This window comes from Pseudopodoces humilis, chromosome 25 (assembly GCF_049639895.1).
Source record: "Pseudopodoces humilis isolate 2021_Gansu_Grassland_sample_001 chromosome 25, ASM4963989v1, whole genome shotgun sequence".
NCBI lineage: Eukaryota > Metazoa > Chordata > Aves > Passeriformes > Paridae > Pseudopodoces > Pseudopodoces humilis.
In genome coordinates, this window is record NC_142224.1 from 4,990,934 (window position 1) to 5,012,977 (window position 22,044).

The window sequence follows — 22,044 nt, forward strand, 5'->3', positions numbered from 1 at the left end:
CCTCCCAGCAGCTCCCATCTCCCCTCTCTTGGTTTTTCATCCTGATTAAAATGAGCCACTTGGCTGGCATGGCCCTGTCAGGAGCCAGAACTCCTGGAGTCTCTGTCCATCACAGTCCTGAGCCATTTTTCCAAATAATTTATGAGGATGCCCTGAGCCTGCCACAGCCTTTCTGCAAGGCAGGACCCGGCCCTGTGCTGCCTCCATCCCAGGGACAGTGTGGCACAGGACGTTGAGGCATCAGATATGTGCAGGACCAGCAATGAACACGTCCCAGCATGTTCCTGCCAGCCTGGAACACGCTGGGAAACCCCAGCCCCTCCTCCCTGTGCCCTGGTGTGGTATATCCACAGCCATCTCCTCTTGCCGTGGGTTGGCAAAGCAGGAGTTTGGGGGCTGCCAGCTCTGAAAAGCCCACCCAGAGTGAGTTTGGGTGTAAATTCATCTCCTGGGTGCTGGATTTCCCCTGTGCAGCAGCCTGGCTCCAGGGCATCCCACAGCACTGCTTTTCTGGGGGAAAACATCCCTGAGCCTGCAGGTGATGTTGACCCTTTGTGGGGAGTGATGGGTTTTCCCTGGTGTCCAGGGGTGGATAAAGGAGACACAAACACACGTTCCCCCCCAAGAAAACCTTCTCAAGAATGAGGCAGCACCCAGCTTTTGGTAAAGACTTTAATCTGCTCAGTATCTAGTCCATAGTGCAAAGAGTTAAACTTAAGGCAAAGCCTTCTTTTACAAACAGCAAACAGGCCCTAAACAAACAAGCGCGACTACTATAATAATAATAATAATAAAAATAAAAAAAAGGGGTTAAGGGAACAAACTGCAGTTTTAGGGAGGTGTCCTTTCCCCCCCCACCCTGTAACTCATGTAGGGAATGTTGCATCCCCTGATCCATGAGCTGGTCCCAAGGGAATGCTGCTGCCTGTGGTCAGCAGGGCCACAATCCCACACCTGAGTGACTCCAGCTGCAGCTCCCTGACTCTTCTGCAAGTGCCTGGGACAAGCCAGAGCCTGGACTTAGTTCTCTGGTGAGGGTTTGGCTGCTCCCAAGTGTTGGTGGCTGGAGAGAGCCAACATCAACAAGGGAGGTGTGTGGGGAGGCACAGGGACAAAAGTTTGAGCAATGGGGAGCTTTGCATCTCTTTGAAGCAGCTGAGAGCCCTTCTAACACCCTTAAGTGCTCAGGAGCCTGGCTTGGCCCAGGGAATCCTTCCAGCTCCCAAGAAATGTGGGAGCAACCAGCCCTGGCAGTGCTTTTCCAAGCAAAGCCACTCAACAATAAGACAGTTCCCTTGCTAGAGCTCAGCTTTACAGCTCAAAGGTATCTCCCAGCACAGCCTGGCCTCTCCACTGCCTCTGTTTTGGCTTAAATTGCTAATCAAGAAGGAAAATAGAAGGAAAACCATGCCAGCTGTCCTCAGGCTCTTGGCTTGCAGTCCAGAGTCAAGACTCTCTCCGCTCTGCTCCAGCCAAAATTGTGTGTGGTGTGTGGCTGACCCCAGGCAAGCAGCTGGAAAAGGAAAAGCTTTTTAGTGCAAGGTCCTCTCGCAGCCCAGCAACTTCTCGGAATGGTGCTGGTTGCCCAAGCTGGGATGAGCCATCCCAGGGTGGGATCCCTTCGTTGGACTTCAGGGGACACTTCTGAAGGGAAGTAGCTACATTGGTGACAGACAACAGGACAAAACAACAGTACAGCCCTGCCCTAATCCAAGATATCCGTGGTCCTGTGCTCCGTGCGCACAACTGCAGATCCACAGCACGGATGTGCAGAAACTGCGCCCTGGAGCCGGAATGTCTGTGAGCTCCCAGGAACTTTGGGGTGCTCCCTCTCCTCCCAAAGAGTTCCTCCCTAAGCCAGCCCAGCTTGGGAAGGAGCCAGCAAGCTCTGGAGTGACCCTCCCTGTTCCATGGCACTCTTAGCCTGCAAATGTGCGGGTTTTGGAGAGGATTCTCCAGCCTTGGCTCAAATCTGGACTGCTGCTGCTGCCAGGGCTGGGAGCACTGGCTGGGGGACCACTCCTCAGGCTCCCCAAGCAGCACCACCAGCCTGCAGAAGGAGTGACTCCCTCCAGCCCCCCAGTGCAGGTAACCTGCCTTGTGCTCGCTAGTCTTGCATAGGTGATGCGTGGAAGCAGCAGCAACACTGAGCTCTGCAGGGAGCCTGAGTAAATCACAGCTCCATGCTGTTCTGGCAAGTGAGATCCCTCAAAAAAGCATCACTGGGGTGATGAAGTGCCCTAGAAACCCTGTTCTCCAGCTGAGAGCCAGGTTCAGCAAACACTGAAAAACTCAAGTGTGCTCCTTTCACTCCCTGGGCCTTGCAAACAGGGCACTCTTCCCTTTTCCCACGGAGCTCCTCAACTTTGATGGTGGGAGGAGGAACAGGCCTGGACGCACCCTGCCAGGTAATTTCTGGTGAGACCCTGGGAAAAAAACCTCCCTTGCCTTGCACCAGCCCCTGTGATTGCCAGGAGGGCACAGCCTTTAACCTTTCCTTCAGCTTTGGCTAGGAGGGACCAGAGCATTTTTCTGTGCTCTGCTTTGGATCTCAGGCTGCAGACTAGAGGCAGCAGGCCCTGAAACAGCAAAAGTTGTCAACAAAAAACCAGGTAACTCTTCCAGCCCGCTGCAGAGATCAGTATTGTGCTTGCTAGCAAGAGCTACAACCTAGTTAGGCAGCAAATGTGACCAGCAGACACCTCACAGCGTTCTGCCCTTCCAGCACCATCCACAGTTCTTTGGAAGCTGCTCAAGGCAGCCGTGGGAAGTGCACACAGGGGTGTCCTCGACCTCCTGGGAAAACGAGCCCATGCCACGGGCTCACAGGTACACGTTGAGAGTCTGCAGGATCACCTGGCGGCACAGGGGACAGTTGCGCTGGTAGATGTCCTGCTGTAGGAGCACCTCTGTGCACTCCTGGCACAGGCACAGGTGCCTGCAGGGCAGCAGCAGGACTGTCTTGGTCTGGTCCTGGCAGATGACGCATTTCTTACGCTCCTCTTGCTCTTTCAGCAGCACCCAGGGGTCGTCGTCGGGGGTTCCCTCAGCATTCCCGGCTGTCGCGTTCAGCTGCCGCTTCCTCGGGGCTTTCCACCAGGATGTGCCTGGCTCCTCCCTGGATGTCTGGGGACGCTGCCCTGCCCCAGCACGGCTCAGAGCAGGACGTGGCTGTGGCCCCTGCTCTGCATCCAGCTGCTCCTCCAGCTCGGCCAGCAACTGGCCCAGGGTCACCCTGCCGGTGGCCGGGGCTCTGGGGCCAGCCACAGGCCGTCGCTGGTCACTGCCCTGGTTCACCATCCTCCCTCCCTGGCTCCAGTTGGTCACCTGCAGGATCCAGTCCATCAGCCTGCGCCAGGGCTGGGAGGTCATGGCCACTCCCAGGGTCAGCACGGCCACCTGGTGGAGCCGCCACACGTCCTGCTGCAGGCGGCGGAAGGAGGGCAGCGTGTGGAAGTAGCCCAGCAGGTATCCCGTCAGCGTCCACAGCAGCCCGGGGTTGAACACGAAGGCGCTGACCACCACGATGAGCAGGAGCAAGACCAGGCCGTAAACGTTGACGAAGAAGACGCTGATGAAGAGGTCGGTGGCGGAGAAGAGCAGCTCGAAGGCCATCTGGCAGGGCGACCACAGCAGGATGGACACGGCGATGGCACCGCTGGACACGTGCGCCAGGAACGCGGCCAGCAGCTCAGCCACCCTAATGACGGGTCCGGCCAGCGAGTCCCAGAGGGCGGCGAGCAGCGTGAAGAGGTTCTGGGTGCCGATGAGACACACGTTGACCAGGCTGTTGACCAGGTACATCAGCAGGCTGGTGCCGATGGCCAGCGCCTCGCACAGCTGCCGGCCCAGCGCCTGCCCGCAGCCCAGCACGGCTCCCAGCCCTCGCTGGACCAGCTCCCGGCCCCGCAGCGCCAGGTGAGACACCTCCATGGCCCCGCGCACCAGCACCAGCGCATCCCAGCACGCCACCACCGCCGCGGCCGCGGCCGCGGGCAGGCTGGAGGCCGCGGCCAGCAGCCACAGCAGCGCGGAGACCAGCGAGGACACCAGGAAGAAGTTGAGGTCGAGCACCAGCAGCAGCAGGTCGAACAGCAGGCGCAGCCCGCGGAGCAGAGCGAACAGCACGTCCATGGCCCCCGCGGGGCCCGTACGGCAGCTCAGCCGCGGGGCCCCTCCGCCATGGGCGCAGCCATCTTGGCACCCGCCGCCGTGCGGCGCGCAGCCAATCAGCGGCGGGGGCTCCGGCTGGCCTCGCCTCCCATTGGTCAGTTCGCAGGATGCGGTAGGGGCGCGGTGGGGGCGCGGCGGGGGCGCGGCTTCCAGCAGAGGCACGCGCTTGGCCACGCCCACTTCCGTTCATTTTAAAGGGCCAGTAGCGCCCCTTAGCCCGGACCGTTCTCTTCGCCACGCGAGACGTCGGTTTTTGCAGTTTTTTAATTGCGGAATGAAGGCTATGGAAGTAATTCTATATCTCTTTGTGGAAGTGGATCTGCCTGAACACTACGGTAAGAGGAAAAGCTCATGGTGGAGGGACACCTTCCAATATCCCAAGTGGTTCCAAGCCACATCCGGCCTGGCCTTGGACAAATTCGAGGGATGGGGCAGTCACAGCTTCTCTGGGGACCCTGTGCCGGGGCCTCCCCACTCTCACAGGCAGGAATTTCTTCCCAATATCCCATCTAACCCTGCCCCCATTAGTGGGAAGCCATTGCCCCCAGTCCCACCACTCCCAGAGAAGGGCACAGGGATGCTCAGGGGATGCAGCAGCTCTTCTCTGGACACAGGCTGAGAGAGCTGGGGGTGTCCAGCTTGGAGAAGAGAAGGAGGAGGAGACCTTGGAGCCCCTTCCAGTGCCTCCAGGAGAGCTGCAGAGGAACTTGGGACATGGGATGGAGTGATGGGATGGCGTTCAGGAGCCAGGACAGAGCAGGCACAGTGCACGGGATGCACAGGGCTTGATATCCATCCCCCTCAGCCTGGTTCCAAGCAGCACAGGGGGATCCCAGCACCTGCAGTGTCCATGCATGAGATGAGTTTGTACCAGCCTCAGCCCTGGCACAGGGAGGGTGTGCACTTGCCAGCGGGATCCCCTGGGCCGGTTTGGGACAGTCAGCCCAGGGTTACCCGGCCAAGCAGTTTCCTGCAGGAGGTTTGAACATAAAGCCATGGCCATGGCCCAAACCAAGGTTACAGCCCTGGAGCAGGTCCTGCCCTCCCTGCTGGATCCCAGCCAAAAAAGCCTCTGCTCTGCGGTGCCCCAGGGGATGGTCCAGCCCTGCTGCCTTGAAGGTGATGACAAGTTCAGGAAAATCCAGCCTTGAAGGCTTTTTAAGGAAGGAGAGGGCGAGTGCAGTGCACGATGACCCATGGGAAAGCCATGTGCAGCCCAGGAGGCTCCGGCCAGTGTGGGGCCAAGGAGGGAAGCACCACACCCTGGGCAGCGAGGCACGAGCCCCGAAGGGAGCTGGGGTCACCTTCCTGCAGGTGCCTCCCTGAGCAGGCAGGGCTGGGGCCCAGGGTGGCACATCTGTGTCTGTCTGTCCCCGCCTGGGCTCTGTCCTGCTGTCTGGCTGCCGCCAGCCCTGTCCCTGTGGCTCTGAGGCAGCGGGCGCCTGGATCCCCAGGGAGCGCACGCCAGTGACGGAGTCAGGATGCTTTCAGCATTTATGGTAATGTTTGGATTTCTCATCGCTTTCCCAAACAGGAGAAGGGAAAAGAGAGCCGAGCCAAGGGCTGGGTGTGCTCCGCTCATTCCCTGCCTCCGGCTCTGCACCTGCCTCACCCTCCCTGCTCCTGGTGCCTGCCCATCCCCTGCCGTGCCCGGTGCACCCTGGTGGGCTCCCCACTGCTGGGCCGGGGGTGCGGCGGCTGCAGCGTTCAGAGGTCGTGGCTCCACAGCAGGGCTTCTCCGTGCTCCGTGGGATGGAGGGGAACTCTGTCACTCACATTCTGGTAGGATGTCCAGCTCCAGGGCGTCCAGACCTGCAGGAGAGAAGCACAGGGGCGAGGAGGGGTGCAGGGGGCTGGGAACACCTGGTAGCAGTTGAGGTTGGGACAGTGATTTGGTTGGAGTAGAGTGGGGCTTTGGATGGAAACCCCTCCCGGGGCTCTGCAGGGACACAGAGCTTCCCACAAAGGTGCCTGGCAGCCAGGCTGTGCGTGGGACCCCTCCTTGCAAGGACAGTCCCTCCAGCTGTTCATGCACTTGCTGGAGGTCTGGCTTGATGCCACTGCAGTCCCAGCTGTGCCCGTGGCAGCTGCTGGCAGCAGGACAAGGTGTGCCATGCTTGTGAGCCCCCTCCCCTCATCAGCCTCACTGAACACAGGGCAGACAGAGCTCTGCTGCTCTCTGGGACCACCAGAGCTGACCCTGAGAGTGCAGAGCCTGGCACGTGGGTGACTCCTGCAGCCCTGCCCTGCCTGGACACCCAGGGCTGTGCAGCACCGACCGTGCTGGCACCGAGCCTGGCCACGGGGCTGCTGCATCACTCTGAAGGCTCCGAGCTGCCTTCCCGCTGCTGAGCTCACCCCTCATTCCAGAAAAACAGCGGGCAGAGGATGCCAGCTCCAGGGAGTGCCTCAGCCATCGCTGACGCTGAGTCCTTCTGGATTTATCTGGAAGCAGAGGAAGACAGGGAACAGCTCCAGGGCTCAGTGTGCCAGTGCCTGGGGGGATTGCCCAGCCCCAGCATCTTGCCCTGCCTCCCTTGTTCCTTGGGCACATCCTGCGGGAATTTCTGGAGTGTGGGTCCTGCTGGCATCACTCCAGCGCTCCCAGTGCGCTCCCAGCTGCCCGAGCAGTGGGGACCATCCCCAGGGTACCCTCCCCTGCAGCTGCAGGGCATGTGGCAGCCCCGACAGCCAGGCCAAGGCAGGCAGCACAGTCCTCCTGGGTCCTGCCAGCAGCCTCACCTCGGGTCCCCTCAGGACACCCCTGCCCAGCCCTGGGCAGCCAGAGGCGGGTGCCTGCAGCCTTGTGCTCTCAGCCCAGGCAGGAACAATGGCTCATTTCGCTGCATCCGCTCCGGAAAATCCCCCGGCCCCAGTCGGGCTCCGCTCCAGGACGCTGTGGCTCACTCTTCCTCTGGCCTTGGAGGGGCAGGTGATGGAGTCCCCCACAGCATGCACCCTGCGGGCAGGGAACAGCCTCAGGCTGCTGGGGAGAGCCCTCAGGAAGGATCTGGAGCTGCAGGGAGCCCAGCCCTGTGTCCCCAGCAGCCACAAGCTTCCCTGCCTTGGCTCACCCTGCAGCCCTGTGCAAGAGCAGGAGCATGAGGGCTGCTTGCCGTGTTTGTGGAGGGCTCTGTGTCTCTCCATGATGGGAGCTGGGATATCTATCTCCTCCTGGAGCCTGGCCAGACAGCCCTGGGAAAGGCAAGTTCTCTTCCATGGGAAAGTCCTGCAAGAAGAAATTCCTGCAGCCCCACCGTTCCCCAGGGCCCTGGCGCTCCATTGTGTCCCCAGTGCTGTGGGGATGTGACAAAAGGACTGTGTCCTGCTTGCTGCCTTATCCCAGTCAGTCCTTGGCTGTCCCCACCCCTCTCCACAAGGGACCTTCCCCGAGGACATCCAAAGGGATCCCCTGCAAGAGGGGCTCCCCCAAAACTTGGCCTGCTCTGGGCTAATCTCTCATTAGGCTTTCTCACAGATGATCCTAGTGAGCCGTCCTGGGGGAGCCCTGCAGACAAAGCCGGGAAGAAGAGATCCCTGCAGGCAAGCCCAGGGAGTGATGCTGTGTCCCCATCCTGGCTTCTCCTCCCTTCCTTGGCAGCAGAGCGCCGGAAAAGCCAGGTGCCAGGGAGCGCAGGGCAGGGCCGTTCCTCCTGCCCACTCCTCTGGACAGCTGTGGCGTTGGCAAGTGCTGGATGAGCGTGGCCAGGACCTCTCACTGTCCTCTGGGCAGCCCAAGCCCACAGCCAGACCCATCGTCTGCCCCATTGTGTGGGCGAGTGTCCGGCCCTGTCCCGGCTGGCGCCAGCACAATGGGGCCTTTTTCCGGCTGGCGCTGGGGGAGATGGACTCGGAAGTGCTCCCAAGGAAAAGGATGGTTTATAAATAGCTCCTGGCTTCCCCTGGCCACCCCATCAGCGCCCATCCCCAAATCCTGCCCCTTGCTCCGTGCCCACAGTGCTCCCAGGCTAGGAGAGGAGCTTGGGGCACGGACGTCACCAGCCCTGCTGAACGTGTGTGAGCGAGGGCACGACGTGGCTGTCACACCCTGTCCCAGGGCTGCACCTGCTCCGGCCCGTGGGGCTCCTGTAACCCCAGGATGTCGAGTGGCAGCCCCGAGCAGAGGGCTCCTTGTCCCCGTGCCTTGGCAGTGGCTCTCAGCTGGATAAGGTTCTCCCAGGCATGCTCCAGCTGTCCTTGTCCATCCGCCCCGCACGCAGCTCCCGAGGCAGGGAGCAAGGGAAGGGCTGCACGGCTCCACAACCTTCCCTGCCACCCCTGCTCACCACAAACCAGCCCTCAAAGCCAGTCCTGGAGCCCTGGGGAGCAGCTTCTGTCCTCTGCCAGCAGCACCATCACTAGGGCAGGATGCTGAGCTCTCAACGTTGGGCTGGGTGACCCTTGCCAGCTCAGCTCCTTTTTGGGGCTTTGCCACCGCTCTGCATCCGCTGAGCCCCAGCCATCCCCACACAGCTGCTCCAAAAATCGCAGTCCTCCGTGACAGAGATCCAGATGTCACCTTCCTTTCCCCCCCCACCTTCCTTCCCCCGTTCCGCTCCTGTCCTTCCTTCCTCCACCCTCGCGGTTCCTCGCGGCCCCTCCTGAACAAAGGCCCCGTAGCCATGGTTAATAATCCCCACAGAAAGGCCCTGCACGAGGAGAGGAAGGAGAGGGGAGACACAAAGGAGCCACTGGGAGCCAAGCCGAGGAAGGGGGTTGGAAGGAGGCGTTTTCCTGAGCTGGAAGACACAGGCTTCGAAGAGGGCTCCCAGAGGCGAACCCAGATGGAGCATGGGTACCCCACAGTGACCTCGTGGCACCCAGACAACAGAAAGCCAAAGGCTGCGCAGGGTTCCTGTACTTACCCGGAGTGCAAAGCCTTATGTGAGCCCTAGAGCCCCCAAAATGCAGCAGCAGGGAGCGGCAGAAGGTGAGGGTGAGGGGAGCAGTGGCAGTGGAGCAGCCGGCGGTGTGGGAAAGCTCGGTGCTGGCCCACATCCCGTCCCTTCCCCGGGGAGCGGGGCCCCTCTCGGCCCTGACGGTGTTGTGTGAAGAGGTGCAGGCCCGGGTGGACACAGCCAGAGGTTCTGCCCAGCACGGCTGCACTCCATCCACCCCGGAGAGCTGCAGGGAGCCCAGCCAGCCCCCAGCCCATTGCGGGGTTCAGTGGCACTGAGTACCCCAAGCACCCCCCAGAGCCCACCCCAGCTCCTCTGGGCTTGTTGCAGAGCTTGGGGAAGGCACAGGGCCCCCCGGCCCACCTGGGATGTGTGTCAGGACAGGCACAGGCACAGCCCACGCTGGGCCAGCTCCCTCTGGCAGCATCCCAAGGTCCCCAGATGAGCAGGGATCTGTCTGGGAGTGCAGGAAAAGGTGGAAGGGGCTGCGGTGTGTGCTGGGACGCACAGTGCCAGGCCTGGCTCCGTGCTGGCCATCGCTCCCCTCTGGCTGCAGGGAGCCAGGCCCAGCAGGAGCCAGAGGAGGGAGGCAAATGCAATTACACACTTCCAGATCATTCCTGCAACCTGTGATGCTCAGATAAAGCTGGGAAATCAGCCCTGCCCTGGGCAGGGTCCTGTGGATCCAGCAGCTGTGCCAGGGACTGAAAGCCCCAGCACTGCCAGGGGCAGAACTGCCTGCCCGGGCACAGCCTCATCCAAGAGGTGGCAGGAGGGATGGAGAAGGAGAGTGCTGGGAGCTGTGGGGGCCCAGGCACTGATGTTCCCTCCACTGCCAGGGAGTGAGCGCTGTGGGAGCTGCTCTGTGCCTCAGGTGGAGCCAGAGCTCTGCTCCCTGGCTTTCCCAGCCCAGCTGTGTGCGTGGGACTGCGACACAGGAGCCTCATCCACAGTTTGTGTGCATCGCTGTGAGTGGGGACTGCAGCCAAATCCATTAAGCAAGCAGATAAACAAGAAGGCGTGAGATCAGGCAGCAGGGAGGGAAGATGAAGGTGGCCAGCCCGCCACGCTCCCCACGCAGAGTCCCCGAGCCCGCCGGGTGCCACACACAGCGCAGCGGGGTGATTTCATGCCTTCTGTTCATGCCTTGCTTTCAAATCCTGCCCCTCTTCCCCAGAACCATTTTTTGTTGCGGGGGGAAAAAGCACGAGTTTTCTTCCAAGTTAAGCAGGCTGAAGCCCGACCAACTGGAGCCATGCAGTGAGAGCAGGGGGCTGTCTGAGGGTGGCATGCTCCCCAGCCTGTTTTCCCCAGGGAGTGGCACTGCCCTTTCCAACTGCTGGGAATTTGCTGCAGAGGTTTTCTTAGCAACATACTGCTTTATTTTTAACGTGGAATAAAAGTTATCCCCAGAACAAAATGCTCCAGGGGCGTGTCAGCCGAGTTCTCCTGCTTTGTTTGTTTGACTTTGGTGGATGCTTTCCCGTGGGCCTCCTTCCCTCTTGGGGTGGCATTTGTGGGGTGTTTTGTGCCAAGTGGAACATCCTTTTCCCTGCTCCAAGGAAAGCAGAGCCTGAGGCTCCTCCGGTGCTGTATCCTGCCCTTTGGAGGGAGGGGAAGAGTGAGAACATTGTCAGGGAGTCTCTGAGCCCGGGCACCCACTCAGGGTGAATTTTCCCACCTCAGAAAGGGAGTTCCTGCCATGAGGTGTGAGAGCATCCCAAAACTGCGGCTGTGAGGCCAGAGAGCAGCTCCTGAGCATCCTGTGGATGACAGCACAGCTCCCTTGCACTTGTTCTTCCCAGCAAAGGGAGGAGGCCTCCCCTGCCCAGCGGCAGCACGAGGGCTCTGAGCCTTATCGCTGCCCAGCATTGCCATTTTAAGCAACTGATCTCCTGGGGAAAAAACTTAATCATTTCCGATGAATCACTGAGTGTGTTTGGCTGGGAAAGTCTTGTGTGTGGGGGGGTGCTGGTCAGGCATGCAGAGGAGGAGGAGGAGGAGGAGGAGGAGGAGGGCATGGGAAGGGCCGCTGCATGGCACCAGCCGGGGAGCAGCGCTGGGGCCGGGGGCCAGCACAGGGGGCTGTCGGTGGGAGAGGTGCTTGGGCATTCCCAGGAGGAATGCTGTGGCTCAGGGAAACCCAGCCCAGCCCTTGAGTGGCTCAGGGAGGGTCCGAGGGATGCAGCCCCTGCTGCCGGGGGACAGGAATGCTACAGGGAAATCGAGAGGTTGTGTAAAACTTCGGAGCCTTTGGGCTGAGAGCAGGAGGAGGGCACTGTCACAGCTTCTGGGAGTTTGGGCAGCCCCTGGGTCTGTACTCATGTGCTGAACCTGAATCAGTGAGGTTTGGGTGTCCTGTGAATGGGGAAGCAAAACGCCTTTGAAGGGGAAGAAAACCTTTGTCCTCCAACAGCCCTTCTGGCTCTGATTGACGCGGGGGAAACTGAGGCACGGAGCAGGGACACTGTGACAGGGCAGGGACACTGGGGCCGGCTGTGGGCAACTCGCAGCACCTGGAGGGGTTTGTTGTGCTCCTGCCGGCTCTGCCCCGGGCTGCCGGAGGGGCCGGGCCGTGTTGGGCTGGGTGATTACCCCTGGATAATGGGAGCCTTGTGCAGCCCCGCGAGCCCCCCCGCCCCCGGCCGGGTTGCTGCCCCGGCCACCGCAGGGAGCAGCTTCCCACAGCCGCTCCATTCAACAACAGCTGCGCGGGGGCTCCTCACTGTGATGCCCCGGGGCTCTCCTCGGGGACAGGACGGGGCTCCCAGCGGGGCTGGGGGGACAGCGAGGCTCAGCGGGGCTGGGGTGCCGGCCTGCACACCCCGGTGGCCGGCCTGGGACACTGCCCTGCTCCAGCCCGCAGGTGTTTGTCGGAGCCCAGACAATGACAAACAGCGTTTCGCCTCCCTGTTTTGAGTTTGTCCTTGTTTGGCGCGGGTTCAGAGGTGACCCGGCAGCTGTGGCTGGGCTTTAGGGCGGTGTGAGGCTGGGGCTGAGCAGGGCAGCAGGTCACTTCTGATTATCACCACTGCTACCTGCACGTTGGACTCTCAGGGGAGTGACTGTCGCCCCCAACACTCTGAAAAACACATCCCACGCTGCTCTGGGGCTCTGAGGGATTCCACCTCCCGCGCCCGGCAGTCTGCCTGCCACAGCCCGTGCACGCCCGGACAGGCAGGAGCTGGCAGGTCCGCAGCCCCTCCGGCGCAGCTGGGAACGGCGGGGGCCGTGCTGGGGGCCGGCCCGAGCGCTGCCCGCTGCCGTGCGGGACCGGACACGGCGCTGCGGGGCTGGGCGGGGACGGCGCCCGCCCGGCTGCTGCTGGGGGGGTGATAAGCGGCTGCGGGCGGTGGGCAGGCACCGCGCCTTCTTCCTCCTCCTCCTCCTCCTCCTCTCCTCCTCCGCCTGACGTCAGCCCGCGGCCCCGCTCAGTCTCGGGCGGCCGGCGGCGGGCATGGGTGGGGGGCGGCGGCCGGCGGGGCTCGCCCTGGGCTGGGGCTGCTGCCTCCTGCTCTGCTGCGGTGAGTGGCTGCGGGAAGGGCCGGGCGGTGCGGGACCGGGACCGGGACCGGGAAGGGCCGGGCGGTGCGGGACGGGAGGACGCGCGCACCTGCGGAGCGCCCCGGGGCGCGGCGCGGGGTCCCGCCGAGCCCTGGCAGGGATGTCCTTCGTCCGGGGGGACACCGGGCTGCAGCGGGGCTGGGCTTTGCCCCTGTGCAGCTCCCCGAGGTGGCAGCCGCAGGGAGGGGTGTCCCCGCAGAGCCGCGGCGGGGCCAGCGCGGGCAGCCGGGAGCGCTGCGCCCCTCGGGCGGTGCCTGGCGCGGCGCCGGGAATGCTCGGATCGCGGGGTCGGGGCAGCCCAGGTGGGACCGGCCCTTCCCAGCGTGCGTCCCCGCCCGGATGGCCCCGCGATCCAGGGTGGGTCTGGGTGCCCCGTCCGGCTCTCGGGGCCCCTCCGCAGTCCCCCCAGCGCCGGGCAGGTTGAGGGGTGACCCACGTGCGTTCAGCGCGCACCGGGGTGAGCTGGTTGTTGTTAGGAAGCATCCACCCCTTTCCTTCTAAGGAGTTTTCCCCTGAGCGCTGTGTTTCTCTTGGCTTTTTTTCGCTCTTTCTTTTTTTATCCACTTTCCAGTCCATTATCACCCTCGGGGGGTGGCTGCGCTTCCTGCCCTGCCCCGCTCCCCGCATCCCGCCCTCCCCTCGGCGGGGGCCCGGGAGCGGTCCCGGTGCGCTGGCTGCTCCCTGCTCCGCTGAGCTGCGGAGGTGGCCCCGGCGCTGGGAACCTGCCCAGGCCGAGGTGTTGGAGCCAAAGTCAGGCGCAGACCGGAGTCTAGAGCAGGCTGCTCCCCCCCACGTCCCGTGCCGGGATCCCCTTCCCACAGCACATGTGTCGAGCCAGGAGTCTCTCAATGGTTGGCGGCGTCGGTGTATTTGGAAGCCCAGCCGCGTGAAAGTCTTGATGCTTCCCAGAAGCACAAGGAGCCACGGCCAAGACATTCCCAGGCCAGCCACAGCTGCTGGAACGGGGGCCTGAGCCCACCCCGGGGCTGCCTGAGCCTCCCCATCCCTTTGTGCACCGCGGTCTGGCTGTCACAGAGGTGTCGGGATGTTGCCACCGAGCTGCGGGGTGGGGTTGAGAGCTTTGCCTCTCCAGGTGCACATGACCGGGTCCTGACAGGGTGGTGGAGTTGGTTTGGGGTGCAAAGTGTTGATCCCCGCTGCAGCAGAGCCCTGGCTTCGTCCCTATGCCCGGCAGGGCGCGGGCTGGGTGGAGGTGTTTGGTGTGCAGAGGTGTTGGGCGCTGCTGGTGGTGCTGCTTCTTGCGAGGCTGGGGCTCTGCACCCTCTTTCTTCCCTCTGTGAAGAAGCCAGGGCGCGGGTGATGCTGTTCCGAGCGAGCTGGGGCACCCCGGCTCGGGGAGCTGCTGCTTTCCTAGGGAACAGGAGGGTAGCATGTGTGGCTGTGCCGGGAGCAGGCGGGATCTGGCCGCAGCTGGTTTCCCTGAGAGGGGAACACAACCCCACAACCTCAGGCGTCCCACGTGCGGCTCCAGACCCCTGTGGTGCCCCTCGTCTCGCTCCGGGCCGGGGGCTCGGCGCCGGGGGCTCCGTGCCGCCAACACAGCCGCACTTCTCGCGTCTCCCCGCACACCTCGGCTCTGCAGGAGACTGGCGAGGGACTGTGCTGCTCCCCACCCCCTTCCCCAGCGCTAAAAGCAAATCTTTGTTCTTGTGGAGCTCTGGCTGCCGGCCGGCTGTCCGCCAGCCAGATGGAAAAGGCACGGGGGCTCTCCTTCCTTCCCTGCTCGCTCCCTGCAGACGCCCTCTCCAGATCTCGAGGTCTCCGGCTGGAGCTGTGCCAGGCACTTGGGGCGGATGGAGCTCGGTGCTGCAGCTGGGCTGCTCCACGCGTGGCTGACGGATGTCCCCAGGTTCCATCACCAAACCTGCAGCTGCGCTGGGCACAGGGGAGGATCGCCAAGTCCCTGGAGCCTGCTGTGCCAGGCTGGCTGTGCCCAGTGCCTCTTTAGCCTGCCCACGCACATAGCAAAAGGTCTTGGAGCTGTAGAAGTGAGCCTTGTGTCCCCAGCCTTGTGGGGGATCTTGTGAGTGTCCCCTTGTGTCCCTCTTCCAGCGTGTCCCGGAGGAGTTGGGGAGCAGTGGGCCCTTGTTCCAGGCAGGGAGGGGGCTGCAGCGACCGTGTCAGCCTCCTCAAGGGCAGTGGATGGCTGGGAGATCGCAGTTCTCATGCCAGCCCCGGATGCCAGCCATTCTCCAGCTCTGAGCTCACGGTTTCGGTTGCTCTGCTGCCTGGTTGAGGGCTCTCATGCCGAGCGGGTCAGGGGGAGGGCCAGCTGCTCTCCCAGAGGCTGGCTCTGCCTGGGGCCCTTGCCAAAGGTCTGAAAATGATGGAGAGGGAAAGTCTGGCCTGGCTGCCTGCAATCCAGAGTGCCAGGGATCAGTGGAGGCTTGGTGGGATCAGCAGGGACACACACCAGCCCAAGGCTTGCCCAGTTGTGCAGGTGCCCTCCTGTACCAGGCAGCCAAGTCGTGGCCATGCAGGAGCTGCCTCCTGTGCAAAGTTATCTTTTCCTTTCTATTCTCAGCCAGTTTCCTGTCCCTGCTGCGTGCTTATCTCTGTGACTTTCACCTGTTTTTCCAGCACCTTCTTTGCTGTGCCGTGATTTGCTCATCCCTCTTTGCCTAGTGCCAACTGTAACACGCTGATGGGATGGGCGAGGGCCAAAACCTGTGTGGTGATGAGTTCTGAGGTGGCTGGTCCTGCGTGTCGGGGCCTTTGCTGTGGCAGGAGGGCCCCTGGCTGTGTTTTGGCTTTGTGCCACCGCATGCCCACTGCAAACAAAGAGCATTTTGTGGGCACAGCGCTGCCCTTTGAAGTTGCCTCGGTGGTGGCTGTTGGAGCGGGCGCTATCAAGGGAGATGTTGACACAGCTGCTTCCTCCAAGCCTCTTGTCCCCAGCTCCCATACCTGGCCTGGCTCTGTTGCTTGGGGACAGGCTGTTGTCCCCTCTGCAGGGCTGTGTGCCAGCCCAGGGCTTGCAGAGCCCCCTTTGCTTTGTCAGGGATGGTGGCAGTGACACTCCCATCCTTGCTGTGATGCCAGCCTTGTCTCTGCTCTGCCCGGCTGGGGTTGCTCTGCTCCCAGTCCCTTGGGAAGCTGCTCCGTGCCCTGTCCTGGATCAATAGCCATTACCTTGCCATCCTCTCTGGAGCAGGGCCAGCAGCTCCATTACTGCTGCTGGCTGGGCTGGGAGGGAATGTGGGGTGCAGGGATGGGCCAGCTCCACTCACCGGGGTGCTGTGGTTGGGCAGAGCTGGGCTGGGAGCAGAGCAGCAGCGAGGGGAAGCCTTGGGAATGCTGCAGGGATGGATGCTTTGAGTGCCAGGTTCCTGCTGGGGCGACAGGGTCAGAGCTTGTGGAGGGACCTGTGAGTCCCCTGGTGGTTGGGGACATGCTGCTTCCCAACGGTGTCCTGGGGACACAGCTGGGGGGGACACGACATGCCAGGTCCCCTGGCCTGAGCCCATGGGCTCTGTGGGTGCTGCAGGCAGCGAGTGTGGCTGTCACTGCTGCTGGGCTGGGACACGGTGTGTAGAGCACAAGACACGCTCTGCCCCACAGCTCCTGGGGGATAGAGATGGGGACAGGCTGTGCTTGGGCAGCCCATTGTTCCCTGTTCTTCCTGCCCCTAACAGCGAATTCTGTCCCACAGCTGCAGCCAGCAAGCTGGAGATCTCCATGCCGGACGTGGTGGAAGTGGAAATCGGGGGCACAGCTAGGATTGAGTGCAACTTCTACATCCCTGAAAATGCTTCCTACACCTACATCGACTGGTTCTACGTGAGTGCTGGCCTGGGAGAGCAGCTCTGGCTGGAGGGCTGGGGTGGCAACCAGCCCAGGGCTTCCTGCCGGGCTCCCCAGCCCAGCCTCGCCCTTCTCCTTGCAGGTGGACCGCAGCAACAAGCAGGTGAGGCTGTACCACATCACGGCCAGCGGCATCCTGGAGGATGACACTGACTACAAGAAGCGGCTGTCACTGGATGGGGACAGGGCCCTGTCCATCAGCGCGGTGACAGCGCAGGATGCCAGGACCTTCGTGTGCCAGGTCGGGGCTGGCAGCTACGGCGTGGGCGAGAACAGCACCGAGCTCAGCGTCTACAGTGAGTGATGCAGGAGGGCAGCACAGTCAGGCAGCCGCTCTGCCAGGGATCCCATCCCTCCTAATTCACGGGGGGTGGCTTCTCTTTCCAGAGGTCCCCAACACCCCTAAGATTGAGCCCACCTCAGCAGGCATCTCTGTGCACAGCAGTGAAGTTCCAGAGGTGAGGAGAGGCTGCACACAGGGGAGGGGGAGGCTCCCTGCTAACCCTAACCTGTGCTGATGGCTGTCTCTGCCACCACAGATTGCCAAGTGCACGAGCAAGAACAGCTTCCCACCTCCCAACATCACGTGGCACAAGAACGGGGAGCAGCTGCACGCCCAGGAGAACCGTGAGTTGGGCGGGGATGGGCAACCAGCTGGGGAGAGGAGGGGCTGGGGGCTGGCACCCCAGGAACACCTGCGTGGCCGTGTCCCCCGCAGAGGTGACGATCCAGTCGACGCTGACGCGCGAGTCGAGCGGGCTGTACACGGTGAGCAGCACGCTGTACGCGCCCGTCACGCGCGAGGACCGCCACTCCCGCTACCGCTGCACCGTGCACTACTGGCTGAGGGGACAGAGGCGTGCCCTGGAGTCTCGGGAGGTCCAGGTCAACGTCTTCTGTGAGTCTGGGGCCAGGGGGGCTGCACTGGTGCCCTGCAGTGGGGTTGGGCACTGACTCTGCCCGTCCCTGCTCCCAGACCCCGCCGAGCACTTGAAGCTGCAGGTGGTGTCGTCCTCGGCGCTGGTGAAGGAAGGGGACAATGTGACGCTGGTCTGCGAGGCTGATGGGAACCCACAGCCTGTCTTCAGCTTCTTTAAGAAAAACGTGAGGCTGGAGGGGAGCGGGGCACCTCTCCCTTGGCAAACATCTCCTGATTGCTCCTTGTCCCAGTGGCTGGGTGGGAGGGGGCCTGCGTGAGGCTGAGGACTTTGTGCCACTGTCTGCAGCTGAACGAGTGGCAGGATCTGACGTCGCTGGCAGAGCCCGACAGCGGGGTCCTGAAGCTGCACGAGGTGGACAAGAGCAGCAATGGAACGTACAAGTGCCAGTCCCTGGACCTGGATGATATGTCACAGATAGAGGAGGATGTGGATCTTGTTGTGAACTGTAAGAGAATGGAGACTGGACCCTGTGGACCTCATGGTGGGTGAGGTCCCTCCTTTGTCCCTCCTGCTCACCCTGCCCTGGTCTCCATCCCTCTCCTAGATATTGAAGGGGTCCGTGTGAAGATGGAGCCATCCTCAACCCTTCGTGAAGGGGACAGCGTGACACTGAGCTGTGATGCCTTCAGCCCCGTGGGCCTGAAATACCAGTGGAGGGATGAGAAGGTGAGTACCTGAGCTTTGCAGCAAATTAGGCAGTCAGGACCTTGCTCCATCTCTCCTGAGAAACTGGGGAAAAGATACCCTCTTTCATGGGCCTGCATTGTCCACCCCCATATTGTCACCTCCTGCCACTACTGCAGAGAGCTGCTGTGCTTGCAGGCTCCCTCCTCGTGCTTGGAACCCCCCTGGGACATGGGCACAGAGGGCTCATTGCTGGGGACTTTCCTTCCCAACAGGGCAAGAAGCTGGTGGATGGGAACCAGCTCTACCTGAGCAACCTCACCTTTGAAACCTCCAACACCTTCAGCTGCAGGGTGATGGCCCCGAGCGTGCCAGGGCTAGAGCAGAGCAAGAAGGTGTCCGTGGCTGTAGAGGGTAAGACCTGGCATGGGTGCAGAGACCCCTGCCCGCCCAGCACCCGTTCCCCAGGAGCTGTGGGTGTTGATGTCCCCTGCCCACAGGGAAGCCGCGGATCGTGGCCATCAGCTCCCCGCTGTACGTGCGCCAGGACGAGGTGATCAACCTGACCTGCAAAGCCATCGCCTTCCCCCGGCCCACCGTCCAGTGGAGCATCAACGGCACGGTGAGAGCTGGCAGGGGCCAGGCTGGGGTGTCCGAGGGGCTGCCCAGGCGCTGAATCCTGCTCTGCCTGCCCTGCCCAGACTCACGAGTACATGGACAACCAGCACATCGCCAGCAACCTGACGGTGCGGGTGAGCCACGACCTGCTGCAGGCAGGAGCCATGTGCCGTGTGTCCAACAGGCTGGGTGTCAGTGAGAAGCACATCCAGCTGGTGGGTGAGTGTCAGGCACTGCTTTCTGTCCCAGGAGCCCCCAGCAGTGTCAGTCCCCCTGGCTCGGGCGCCGGCTGGGCGGTGCTGCCGTGGGGTGGCTGAGCTCGGTGTCTTTCCTCCCTTCCTGCTCTTCCAGATGGTTCCATCAGGAAAGGTCAGTCTGCTGATGGTGTCAGGACACCAGTTCTGCTCACCTCTAGCCTGGGGAGGGAGCTTGGCTGCTGGCTCTGCGCTGCTTCTCTTGCAGCCTCTCCCTGCCAAGCCAGCAGGGAGGCAGAGGCTCTGTCCCCAGCGGTGGGAAAGCTGCCTGCTCATCCTCAGCGAGGCCAAGTGCAGCTTCTTGCAGCCCAAACCTGCTGGGCAAGGAAGCAGAGGCATGGCCTGGAATGGCCTGCAGGAATTCCTGTTATCCACCCTCCTGTGGCAGGTGGAGCTTGGCAGCCCAGAGCAGAATTTCTGTGTTCCTACAGAAACTGCCCCAAGGAGCATTTCTGCACTGAAATCTGCATCCTGCTGGCAGCTGGGGAAGCACTGGAGTTTTTTGGGAGAAGGGGCCCTTTCCTAGCACAGAAGTGAAGCTGGAGGGGGTCACAGTGAGACAGGCATTAATTTTTTTCTCTCTCCGCTGTGTTTAGATCAAAAGTCAACAGCAGAGAGCCAAGGGGTGATCATCGTGGCCATCATCGTGGCCATCCTCGTGGTGGCCGTGCTGGGCGCTGTCATCTACTTCCTGCACAAGAAAGGCAAGATCCCGTGTGGCCGTGCCGGGAAGCAGGACATGTAAGCACTGCCACCTGTCCCCCAGGGACCCGTGGGGCTGGGGGTGCTTGATATCACTCATGCTTCCCATCCCATCCCACCCCACCCCATCCCACCTCATGCCACCCCACCGCTCCAGCTGCTCCCTGCCCGGCGCAGAGCGGGAGCACGGCCTCGGGTCACCGCGGCTTTTCCAGCTTCCCACAGGGCACTGCCATGCAGGGAGGAGACAGCAGAGTGGTAGAGCAGCCAAGGGCCCCCTCCCTGGGCAATCCAAAGCTTTCTGTGAGCTGGAGTTTCTCTGGCCCCAGTGCTCTGAGCCCCTGGTCCCAAGCCCCAGGGCTCAGCCGGCCACGTGCCCTGCCGGGTATCGCAAACGTGTCTCAAAAATTGTCACCTCCCTCCCCTAGCACAAAGCCAGAGGCCCGTAAAGACAAGATTGTAGTTGAAGTTAAGTCAGATAAACTTTCCGAAGAGGCGGGGCTCCTGCAGGGCGCCAACGGCGAGAAGAGAGCCGCAGCTGACCAGGTAGGACAGAGCGACGGGCACCGCCCTGCCCGGGCCGCACCAGGTAATGCTCTGCTCCCCTCCTCCGGCACTGCCCACCCTGCACGGGCCTCCATCATCCATCTGCAGCGCTCGGGGGCGCCGTGCCAGGGAGGGCAGGGGACAATTCCGGGAGGGGACAAAGCTCTGCTCCGTGGCAGTGCCCACTGCCTGCTCTGCTTGGCTCTGACTCCTTCCGTGGAGCAGCTGCCAGCTTCCCCGGGGACTTTGGGACAAGGAACTGAAATAGAAAGGTCTCTGGCCAGAAGTCAGAGCAGAGGCTGCAGGAATGGATCCTCTGAGCCAGAGATCTTGGGCTGAGTCTTTTGGGACTTATGCTTTCCCCTCACCTGGGATGGAGCAGCTTTTCACTGTCTGTGCCAGCCACAGGCTGCAGCCCCTGAGCCCACTGTGGTTTTATTTGCCTTGGGCCAGGAGGGAGCCCCTGCCTGGCTCTGCACAACTCCCACTGCCCTCCCTTCAGGGTTTGTGCCTGTCCCCACCCCTGTGTGTGTGTCACCACCACACCTGCAGCAGAGGATTTGCTTGGTGCTCACCCCTAACCGAGTGTTTTCCCTCCCCCTTTCTCTTTTGGCGGAACTGAAGAGCGAGAAATACATCGATCTGAGAAACTAGAGAGGAAACCTACTAAGTGCTTTCTTCCTTCAAACCTTTCCTGCTCTTGGATTGCCTTCTCCCACCCCTGCTCCGGCCCCTGGGGAGCACGGCCAGAGCCCACCCGTGTGTCACCGTGCTGGGGACACCTGCCTGACTCGCCTGGCCATTACCTCAGCCCTGGGCTCGCAGGTGTTGCCTTAGCAGCAAAGCTGGACTCGCTTTACTACTCCAGAGAAGCCACAGCAATATTAGGAAGAATTATATCCCATTAATCCCTACCTGGTGGAAGGATTTGAGGCTCTTTCAGGTAATCTGTTCTGTACATGTTGTGGGAAGGTTTTGATGCATTCTTTGTACCCTGACCTTGCTCAGAGAGGCTGGTGAAATTTGGTTTTTGGGATGTCTGAGGCACCTTAGCTGTAGTGGGTGGAGGTTGGAGGAGAGAGGAGTGGAAGGGGGGGTGTGTTGGAGAGGTGTTTACAGCTTCTGAAAGGTTTTGAGTGCTTTGTTTTGTCTCTGAACCGCTCCTGGGTCAGTTTATCCCAGCGGTGCTGTGATCCCACAGGAGGAGAGGACCTGGCAGAGCAAGGAAGGGGTGCCAAGCTCCAGAAAGGCTTTAGGGTGTGTGGTTTGGAGCTGTGCTGGCCCAAGGGGCAGGGCTCCCCTCTCCCCTCTGAATCTGGTTTATTGTAGGGATGCTGCTCAGCTGCTGCAGCAGCAGGAGCCAGAGCTCCCACAGATTTAAATTCAATATTAGACAGGGCCAGTCAGTGACGTCTCAGGGTTTTTTTGTGCTCAGCCATTGCCAGCCCCAGGTCAAACTCCTCTCTGTGCTTCACTGGCACCTCTGGCCCCACGGTGAGGAGGGGAGATGGGCAAGAACCTGCCACGAGCTTCTGTCCCAGCCCCTCGTGCCTGTAAATCAGCTCCTCTGAGCTCTGCTGGCCACAAGCCTTCGTCCCCCGGCTGTCCCAGCCCTGACCAGAGGGGAGCTGCCCCCACCTGCTACACGTGGTGTCCGAGCAAAAGCTTTGGTTTATATATATATATATTTTTGTTGGATTGTGTGTACATTTCCAGGAGTTTTGTTTCGGGTTTTGTTGTTCTTTGTTTGGTTTTTATTTGGTTTTTTTTTTTGTCTGATAACTTGCAAGGTTTTTTTTTTATATATGTGAAAATAAAGTACGGATTCAAAGCTGAGTGGTGGAGTTTGTTCCCATAGACAGAAGGGGGGAAAGGACATTCCATAATCCCCTGGAGGTT

The 22,044-nt window shown here is 61.6% G+C and overlaps 2 protein-coding genes across 3 annotated transcripts; one reads left to right on the plus strand and one right to left on the minus strand.

The window, feature by feature from the left end:
- Window positions 1-658: 658 nt before the first annotated feature.
- RNF26 (ring finger protein 26) lies at window positions 659-4,196 on the minus strand. The gene has a single exon (XM_014259783.2). It carries the CDS (start codon window positions 4,132-4,134, stop codon window positions 2,824-2,826), a length of 1,311 nt encoding a protein of 436 aa, XP_014115258.2. The 5' UTR covers window positions 4,135-4,196; the 3' UTR covers window positions 659-2,823.
- An 8,208-nt stretch (window positions 4,197-12,404) lies between these two features.
- Window positions 12,405-21,981, plus strand: MCAM (melanoma cell adhesion molecule). Of its 2 annotated transcripts, XM_014259784.2 has the most exons (15): window positions 12,407-12,595; window positions 16,309-16,436; window positions 16,543-16,756; window positions 16,848-16,918; window positions 17,000-17,087; window positions 17,179-17,358; window positions 17,437-17,564; window positions 17,687-17,846; window positions 17,946-18,067; window positions 18,301-18,439; window positions 18,526-18,647; window positions 18,727-18,862; window positions 19,494-19,638; window positions 20,028-20,145; window positions 20,770-21,981. In XM_014259784.2, exons 1-15 carry the CDS (start codon window positions 12,529-12,531, stop codon window positions 20,797-20,799), a joined length of 1,848 nt encoding a protein of 615 aa, XP_014115259.2. In that variant the 5' UTR covers window positions 12,407-12,528; the 3' UTR covers window positions 20,800-21,981. The 2 variants fall into 2 exon arrangements, with proteins under 2 accessions (XP_087922992.1, XP_014115259.2); XM_088066866.1 differs by lacking the exon at window positions 20,028-20,145 and having other exon boundaries at window positions 12,405-12,595.
- Window positions 21,982-22,044: the final 63 nt, after the last annotated feature.

What these genes read in the sequence shown, in the direction of transcription:
- RNF26 (XM_014259783.2), bottom strand. Translation starts at nt 4,134, where the DNA reads ATGGACGTGCTGTTCGCTCTGCTCCGCGGGCTGCGCCTGCTGTTCGAC.
- MCAM (XM_014259784.2), top strand. Translation starts at nt 12,529, where the DNA reads ATGGGTGGGGGGCGGCGGCCGGCGGGGCTCGCCCTGGGCTGGGGCTGC. An exon ending in CTGCCTCCTGCTCTGCTGCG is followed by an intron (nt 12,596 to 16,308) that starts GTGAGTGGCTGC and finishes TCTGTCCCACAG; the next exon opens with CTGCAGCCAGCAAGCTGGAG. An exon ending in GAAGCACATCCAGCTGGTGG is followed by an intron (nt 18,863 to 19,493) that starts GTGAGTGTCAGG and finishes CGCTGTGTTTAG; the next exon opens with ATCAAAAGTCAACAGCAGAG.